Source organism: Capra hircus, chromosome 5, assembly GCF_001704415.2.
Source record: "Capra hircus breed San Clemente chromosome 5, ASM170441v1, whole genome shotgun sequence".
NCBI lineage: Eukaryota > Metazoa > Chordata > Mammalia > Artiodactyla > Bovidae > Capra > Capra hircus.
In genome coordinates this window covers 24,988,255-24,998,030 of record NC_030812.1, presented here as the reverse complement: position 1 = coordinate 24,998,030, position 9,776 = coordinate 24,988,255, and the positions used below count along the sequence as shown (strand labels likewise).

At 40.7% G+C, this 9,776-nt stretch overlaps 1 protein-coding gene across 1 annotated transcript; it reads left to right on the top strand.

Annotated features, from left to right (window-relative positions):
* LOC102184404 (putative protein TPRXL) lies at positions 445-5,482 on the top strand. The gene is made up of 4 exons (XM_005679839.2): positions 445-568; positions 1,038-1,070; positions 3,949-4,098; positions 5,274-5,482. The coding sequence occupies exons 1-4, from the start codon at positions 511-513 to the stop codon at positions 5,303-5,305; spliced, it is 273 nt and encodes a 90-aa protein (XP_005679896.1). The 5' UTR covers positions 445-510; the 3' UTR covers positions 5,306-5,482.

The following is a 9,776-nucleotide window of genomic DNA, read 5'->3' as shown; positions in this document are numbered from 1 at the left end:
TCATTTTCTATTGTTTTTCTCTTTATTCACATGTGCAGGAGAGAGGCCATAGGTGGAAGAATGCACAGCCTGACTTTCAGATGGTGGTTCTTCCATCAGGCTGCTCTACCCTGATTAATCTCCTTTGATGAGAGACAAGCCTGAGTAAGCTTCCAAAGTCCCTGAAGGGAGCACTGCAGATATGACTCAATCAGGAAGACTGGATGTGGGTTTTTTTTCATCTTGTCAGAAAAGACTATAATCATGATACCACTGTATCTGCAAGGTATGAATGTGTCAGAATGAAATGATTGTATTATTATCTTTCCAAGAGCCTCAGGATGTGCTGTTCTTTCTTCAGTGGTTTCTCTGAGAACCAACACTCTTGGCATTAACTAACCCGGATTCTGGTCTGGCAACTTCTGATCGGTGTTCTCTTTCTTCCTATATAATGTTGATGTGGAATACTGGAGTCAAGATTCCTCCGGGCTCCGAAAATTTCCTGTGATACCTGCTTTGCAATTGACCATCATGAAGCTCTTAGCCTTCCTGACACTGGTGGCAGTTTCCACCATCCTGGTTTCTGGCCGTAAGTAAAGATTCTTGCCCAAAAATAAGGTTTGGAGGAATAGTTACATCAAGATAAGAACTCTGTGTGGATGTGGGTTTGGGGGAGTCTAGAAGGCTGGCCTCTCCTGTCCTCTACTCCAGTCCCCTGTTCCATTACCCTTTTCACTGACCATTCATGATAGATTTGACTCTACCCTTAGGCTCTTCCTAATTCAATCAGATCATAGCTCATTTCTGACCTGGGAACCCAGTTTTATGGTCAGAGTCAGTAAAATCTGTTTAGGAACACAAATCAGAGGTTTATTTCAGAAAATGAAAAGTGACCACATATTGTGGGGTTTTATATTATCTGTGCATCTTTTCCCCCTCAATGTGTACACCAAAGACTGAAGTTATTTGACTCTGAAAGCCTGCACCATTGTCCATATTCTTCTCTCCACACCCAAATCGTGTTCAACTCACGCCCTGTTTTTATTTTTCTCTTTCAGAGGATACAACAACTGCTCCACAGGACACACCAGGTAAGTTTGCCCTTGCACCTCATCTCCTTTCAGCAAAGACCATTTTCCATCCCAGCCTCATGTCAAAGTTTCCACAGGAGATAGGATATAAGGATTCCTAAGCCCAAGCCTGGCAAAGACTTCTGCCTGATTCAAATGTTTATGGTGAACATAGAAAGTCTGCTTATTTCTTACACATTATTAGAGAACATGAACACTCTGGCATGGATATATATAAATTGTGGGTGAATCATTGAATTTTCTTCAGCAGAGAGGAGGCCGTGGTCTGATGTTGTGGCCTGAGAATTTGGGGGAGGTGCATGTAAAGTCTTTCTGATTACCCTAAACCAAAGAGTTGAATATATGGCCAGTGTGTAAATGAGAGGCCATTTAGTCCCTGTGATAGGGATAGAATAAGATAGTTCTACACCTGGAAATCCCACTTGGGGAAGACAGAGAGGGACTTCAGAAGATCACCATGTGCTAGACACCAACCAGAAGATGATCAGAACATATGGCAACTAAGCAACAATCAGAACATTGTGAAAGTAAACAGACTTACTGTTTACTCAGTGGCCACTGCCACTGAAAAATGGGATGAGACCTGAATTTGGCCTTGGGAGGTGTATAATAACAGATCCTGAAAAACTGCATTCCTGCACGTAGCCAAGACAGGAGTATAGGTGAAAGAGAAAAGAAACTACGTGAAAGAGGACATTATACCACAACCTGAGATGAATTACTGTATTTTAGGATATGTCACCACTTCTTTGTTAATATACATATGATGATAGCACCATGACAGTTCTGGTTAGACCATACAGTGTCAAGGAGGAACTAATGAGGTAAGCCTTGATGTCTGACCCCAAAAGAGAAAATCTGTGGTCTTCTACCCTTCCCATTTTTTTCTTTGATTATAAAAATGCAGCCCTTAGGAATTCCCTGGTGGTCCATGGGTTAGGATGTGATACATTTACTGCTTGAGCCTGTTTTTGATCCCTGGTCCAGGAACTAAACTCCTATGAGCTTCGGGATATGGCCAGAGAAAGAGAGTAGGCAGCCCTCTTTGTTCTCAGGGCTGCAGTCCCTTGCCTGCCTGTATCTCTCACAAATATCCTACTCTAACTAACTCCCTCTTTGCCTGTTGCTTTGCCTCTGGCTGAATTCTTTCTGTTCCTGATTGTTTTGCACCAAGACAAAAGAACCTGCAGACCAGGCACCAGGTGTGCGGTTTGAATTAAAAGATTGTGAGTTAATGTCACCTCTTAAATCAGGAGTTGTGGATTCCAGTCCCAGTCTGGAGTGTGACTGGATTCAGATCCCACTGAGGAGTGTAGTTTCACCATAATGAGGAGAATGTAGTTCCTGAGTTCAGTTCAGTCCAGTCACTCAGTCCTGTCTGACTCTTTGCAACTCCATGAATTGCAGCACGCCAGGCCTCCCTGTCCATCACCAACTCCCAGAGTTCACTCACACTCACGTCCATTGAGCCAGTGATGCCATCCAGCCATCTCATCCTCTGTCGTTCCCTTCTCCTCCTGCCCCTAATCCCTCCCAGCATCAGGGTCTTTTCCAATGAGTCAACTCTTTGCATGAGGTGGCCAAAGTACTGGAGTTTCAGCTTTAGCATCAGTCCTTCCAAAGAACACCCAGGACCAATCTCCTTTAGAATGGACCGGTTGGATCTCCTTGCAGTCCAAGGGACTCTTGAGTCTTCTCCAACACCACAGTTCCAAAGCATCAATTCTTCGGCACTCAGCTTTCTTCACAGTCCAACTCTCACATCCATACGTGACCAATGGTAAAACCATAGCCTTGACTAGATGGACCTTTGTTGGCAAAATAATGTCTCTGCTTTTGAATATGCTATCTAGGTTGGCCATAACTTTCCTTCCAAGGAGTAAGCGTCTTTTAATTTCATGGCTGCAATCACCATCTGCAGTGATTTTGGAGCCCAGAAAAATAAAGTCTGACACTGTTTCCCCACCTATTTCCCATGAAGTGATGGGACCAGATGCCATGATCTTAGTTTTCTGAATGTTGAGCTTTAAGCCAACTTTTCACTCTCCTCTTTCACTTTCATCAAGAGGCTTTTTAGTTCCTCTTTACTTTCTGCCTGAGGGTGATGTAGAAATGAGGGCATAAGGACCACATGGGAGAGTGGGATAACAGGATGTGGAATGTAGGGGTCAAGTGCAAATAGGGCTCTAAGCTCTGCTCTTTGTAATGGCATCGATGCCTGATTCCCAGGCTGAGGTTTGTTTTCGTTCTTTAACCTGAATCCCAAGGTTGTGGACCAAAGCTCCTGGTCATTCTTGGACTGTCACACAGCACCCTGCCCATTCTGTGCTGTGTGTCGTGCTCACACAGGCATTCTGAATATTCCTCTTGTCAGCCTCAACAGCTTGGGGACTTGGGTTCTCCCAAGAAAGTAGAGATATTCAAGTAGAGATACTCCCTCTAATCTGAGATGAATCAATTGATTCTTCTCTTCTCCTCATACTGCAATGCTCCTCATACTTAGAACCTACTCAGTTCTAAGTCATTCTGTGGGAAGTCCCCAGAATGTCAGTCCACAGGAAGTTCCTTTTTGTCTCTCAGCAGTGGTTCCTGTGAATAAGGACATATGTGGATTTGGTCTTTCATGTTCATGCTAGCAGAAAGTATTTGCCTGTGTCTTCCCTCAGCCTCACTGCCCTCGCAAGGAAATGCTAAATTCTTTCTCTCCCATGAAGGACGAGGCTAGGAACAATGAGTAAGAGGAGAGTTGGTAGCGAGGGTAAAGGTATGACAGAATTGATGACATTTGCTGAGATGAATTCAGAATGAGAAATGCACATTCAAGCATGTTGCCCGAAGAGTCATATGTTTTGATTTGAATGTTTCCTCCTAATTTCAGCTTCTGAAGCTGCTGCCACGAGCTCTACTGACCCCAGTGAAAGTACAGATGCTCCCAGTGAAAGTACAGATGCCCCCACCACAACCTCTGCTGGTTCCACTTCCACTGCTGCCAGCTCGACCAGTGCTGCATCTACCACCACTCGATTTTGTAAGATCACCCCATAAGTACTTTCTTCATGGATCTCCTGGATTTCCTGTGTCCACTGTTCTCAGCATAGACTATATTTGGGGGGGCAGAAAAAGTCACAAGAAAAGTTCCGTTCTCTTTTCAGTATTTTCTAAATCCTTGTGGTTTTACAAATCTGGCCAAGAGACAACATCAGAGGAATCAAAAATTTTGAGTCTCTAGTTTGTTTACCAATTTTATCTGCATGGCTCTTGAAATTTTAGAATTTAATAGGTAAAATTCATCATTAGTAAAATTGACAATGGAGGGACCAAAGTATGTCCCTCCATGTGGCCAAGTACCTGGCTAAGTCTGTTTTGTTTTGCTAGAAAATTCTTATTTCCTTTAAAGATCTTTCTAAAAATAGAAAATATCTTTACAAAGATGCTTCCTTGAGGCAGAATGCTTTGAGTGTTATTCTGGGTATTTCTGGGAATTTGGAATTCCACTGTGGTTCATGGTACTGTCTTCCTATTCCTGGTTCATTTCCCCCTGACCTTAAACAGCCTGGTAAAATCAGTGACTACTATGATTGATTCTGAATATATGACAGGCAATGTGGTATCAAATTCAGATATATAATGCAGGGATGGCCTAAAAGTCCATTCAGGTTTTTCCATAAGATATGGTCAACCAAATAGTTTAAATCTCATAGTAATTCTATGAAATAAGTATTTTAAAGATGATGAAATAAAAAATTGCAACAGAAACTTCCCCTTGAATACTGTGCAGTAAGAGATGAGATGGATTGGTACATAACCAATGAAAGTCCTGAGGAATCTTAGAAATATTTATACTCTTTCAGTGCATGGCTCCTGGCTCAAAGTTCTGTACCGGGTAGTCAATGGGTGAGAAAATGAATATTTGTCTTTTAACAAGAGAAGCCTGGACTGCTGTGTGCTATAGCATATGGAAAACTAATCATATTGGTCATCTTTGTTTTTTTCTAAACTTCCCACTCATCTAGGCTTCCATCCCAGGCTCCACAGCCAATTGCCTCTGGATAGGAGTTAGGTGTCTATCTTTCAGGAATATAAATCTCTTTTTGACCATGAATTCAGTGCCATTTGACATTTGTTAGTCTTCTTGCAGATTCTAAGGTATAAAGCCACATTTTCAACCTTTTTTGAAAACCTCTTATCTTTTTTCTGTTTCAGGTTTGTTTCCACGTTTTAACATATTTTGCTGAGTTATCAGTGAGATGGAATCAGCCTCGGCCTTCTGCATTTGATCCTGCTGGGCTGGGCCAATATGTCCCTTGATTTGTTTTAATGCAACGACTTTCCATCCCTACTATGTCTATCCTATCTCTAATCAGTGTACCTTCTTTAAAATAAAAAAATCAGGAGCAACATGAAAAAAGTGATTTTCTGTAGGTGCTGGCATGGTGATTGTCCAAGTGACAGAGTTTGAATCCTACCTAGTTCTTTCTTGGGTTAACGTTAATAAATAGACTTCCTACATGTTTATCCAATTTTTTAAAAACAGGAGACGATCCTTTGGTATATCACTAAAGACTAGAGTTTTCTAGTCACTAATCAACATTTCCTGCGTACAAATGTTCACTCTGATTCCATCAAACTCTGCTATTAACTGACCCTTAATTATTCTCATATCCTCAGTGGCTTGGCAGGTGAGAAAGAGGGAAGCACTCCCGAGGTCTGGGAACTAGTCTGACACACTTGTGCTTTGGAATTGTTAGGGTCTGACCTGATTTCAGAGCTTAGAAATGGTGCTCTCTTATAGCACACAAACAATATCACAAAACACCAACATCGGAGAAAGGCACACGGTGACTCCCATAACTTTGACCAACTCATAATTTTGTTTCAGTACAAACAAAAACAAGATCAGTGTACAAACCATAAAATACTATCAGTAAATATCACCCTCTCCCAGGTAATGAGTTCATTACATATTACAACTTTAGCCCCACTCTAGCCTCTTCTCTATCGGGTTTGTTAAGACACTCAGTTATAGCATTATTTGTGCTCCCTTAGAGTCACTAATCAGAGCAGAGGCCTGCTTCCTTAAACCTTCCCTCAAGTCACCTCACATACACTCAAATCTTGTAACAAGTCCTTTCTTAGACTCTTGGATTAAGGCACCTGTCTGTAATTCCCCATGGTTTATGTTCTCCCCACTGCCATGACTACTAAACCCAAACCAACTCAACTATAGCTGTATTCCTGGTGGTCTGGGGCTGGAAGATTTTGATACCTGAATGTATAATTGGGATGGACGTGGTATGAGAACAAGGTGTGGTATCTTTGTCTTTCTCCCTTTGGATATTTGCTGGGTTAAAATTTGCCCAATTCTGGGAGGTTTGGTTAATTGGAGCCTTTACAACTGCCTGAACCGCCACCATAAGTAAACTAAACAGTGCAAATTCAAGGAGAACAACATTAACGGTCTGATTAATTAAATGATTGAAGATGAAATTTGATGCTAAATTTTCTAAAAAATAATTATCTGATTCCACTTAATAACAGATGAAAGTGTTAGACACTGAATCGTGTCTGACTCTTTGTGACCCATAGACTGTAGCCCACGAGGCTCCTCTGTCCATGGAATTCTTCAGGCAAGAATACCGGAGTGAGTGGTCATTTCCTTCTCCAGGGAATCCTCTCAACTCAGGAATTGAACTGGGTCTCCTGCATTGCAGGCAGATTCTTCACCATTTGAGTCACCTGGGAAGCCCTATAATAACAGGTAGTGCAGACTGTTAAATGTCAGACAAGGTAAGTCTGCTAATTATTTCAGCTACCTGACATTGAAATAGGCTGGGACCTGGGACTCTTGCTGGAGTACTTGCACCTGGACAAATGTCTCCTGGGACAATAGGATCCAAAGAAACTATAAGGGATGCATGTGTAGTTGGGGAAATTGTGAACAGTAACTATGATAAAACCGCAAACCAAATGCCACTTCTGAGGTACCTGGAGCAAAAGCAGGGTACTGTGCATGATCCCTGTACACAGCACACCAAGGGGCGGCTGGACCATCTCAGCTCTGTCTCCTGACCAACACATGGACCTGCCTCATTACTCCTTTAGTGACCCAAGCCGTTCCTCTGGGGGAGTGGGCAAGGGTATCTGTTACTTGCTTTTGCTCCCTTGTGCTACAGAATGAGACCCAATAAAGTGCAGCATGGGACTCTGTTCTGGCCACTTACATATTTCTGTTGATTAAAGATACAAGGGCCTGTGCTGGCAACAATATTATAAAGACAATTTAGGAAGAGCAACAGGACAAGTGGGACTGGTGAATGTTTATCCACTTTTATAACACCTTTCATAATAGTCCCTCAGTCCACCCAGACACAATGTGAATTTTCATAGATTGGAGTTTGTATACATTCACTATATTGCCCCAGGGTCTTTTGAGTCTTTTAGCATATTGCCATAATCTAACTCAGACAAGACATGGAATTAATAACCATTAAGGGCAAATTGGTAGTTATCATGTTAATTGCTTTCTCAGAAGAATAAACTCAAAAGAATTGAGACCTCTAATATTCATATGACAACTAGAGGGTAGTGGTTTTCAAGTAATATTCAAGGCCTAGTTCCATCTGTGGAAAATCTAGGAATTATGTGTTAGAGCAACCAGAGACATTGCTTGAAACATGTAACACGTTGTCATGTTTTCCAGATCATGCTAATAAGCAAGAAGGGAGAGACCATAGGACTCTTCTGGTTTTGCCAAAAGCATGCTCTTAAACCTAGGAATCTACCTCTTGTCACAAAGTCACCAGGTAGAAATTGGAATTTTAGCAGGACCCTAAGCAGAAATCCTTAATAAATTTACTGAGAATCAGCCCCAGGCCTTCTCTATTAGCCCACAAGATCTGACTGTTCGTATATCAATAGTAGACATTTCTGTCATATATATGTGTGGACTAACCCTTTGGCAGAAATCAAATAGGATTTCTTTGCAAAATTCTCTTGGGTTTTGGATTTGAAAACTACCTGATGCAGATTATTCTTTTAGACCATTTGAAAAATAGATGCTATCTTTTCAATGGTATTTGATAACTGTAGCCTCACTATTGAAGAGCATCAGAGTATTCTGAGGCCATTAAATATCTATGGATTCTGGTCATGCCCTGGATGATGAGAGACAGACAGTCAAATACATGAGGGCCACTAAGAAATGCTCCTTCTTAGTGTGGAAGCTTATTTTTAAGGGTGTTGTAAGAATGAAATTTCAGGGGGTGACCCATACATACAGAAACATGTTCTATTGCTACTTGTTGGGTGGAAAATGGGGCTCTCAAAGAACTTCGCTGATATCACCCCAAGTGGTATGGCACATAAAATGACTGGATTACCAGCAGAAGTTGTTGAGCTGAGGACAATGTTGCTGCTTGGAAGTAAGTCTCAAGAGTCTCTGCAGATACCAAACACTGATTAAAGAAAGCAAGAATAAATCTTTTCATTTTGTGTTGCTCTAAGTTCTGTAGATAGGAGTGGACAAAGTTTTAGGCTCCTGGCCTCTGCGAGGCATTTAAATACGACAGACAATAAAAAGAAATGGTGCAATGAAGAAAATGCATCCACTATTAACAGGAAAATATTGGATCAATAATGGCTGTAAGTGGAATGACCTGACACTGACAAGTGGATCACACTGGACTGCTATTGTTAGCCCCACGATTCTGTAAGTGTTTATGTACTGGGTATTAACTGGGCACTCAGACTCCACTAGGATTTGTTTATCCCATAAAGGAGTAACCTTAGAGATACAATTAAAGTGGAACAATCAATTCACCATTTGCTTGGTCCATTTCCTCTCAGGTTATGAATTGTACTATTATTATAAACTACTAATTAGTATACAGAAGTGATTAGGGAAACATGATTTATTTTTATTGAAATTAAGTTTACCTTTTTCTTTGTCTAAGAAATGTTAGTTCCCTAAGTTTAGGTAGGTGCACTTTTCGGTTTAATTCTAGATGTTTCATAATTTTAGTGTTTATGATTAAGTCTGATTTTTGTGTACTGCATGAGGTGTGAATCATGTTTTTGTTATCATATAGGTAGTTCTGTGTTTTTTCAGTATAGTTTGTTGAAAGACTTTCCCTTTTTCTTTTTTTAGAATTTTAAAGACTTTAATAGGTAGCACACAGAAAAGAAAATATAAATCACTTTTTTTTTTTTAATATAAATTTATTTATTTTAATTGGAGGTTAATTACTTTACAATATTGTATTGGTTTTGCCATACTTCAACATGTATCTGCCACAGGTATACACGTGTTCCCCATCCTGAACCCCCCTCCCTCCTCTTGGCATTATTGTCAAAAACCAATTAACCATAAATGTGTGGAGCTATTTTATAAATTATTTTTCTACCCTTCTGACTTATTTTTCTATCTATGTCAGTATCTCAATGACTTTATTAATGTAGATGTATAAGCTTGTATATCAGGCGTGTGATTCCTACACGGAATTTTCCTTTTCAAGATTATTTTTGAGGGAGGTGGAGGGGGGGGGTTCAGGATGGGGAACACGTGTACACCCGTGGCAGATTCATGTTGATGTACGGCAAACCCAATACAATATTGTAAAGCAATTAGCCTCCAATGAAAATAAATAAATTTATATTTAAAAAAAGATTATTTTTGTTCACTGGTTCTTTTTGTCATATGTATTTTGG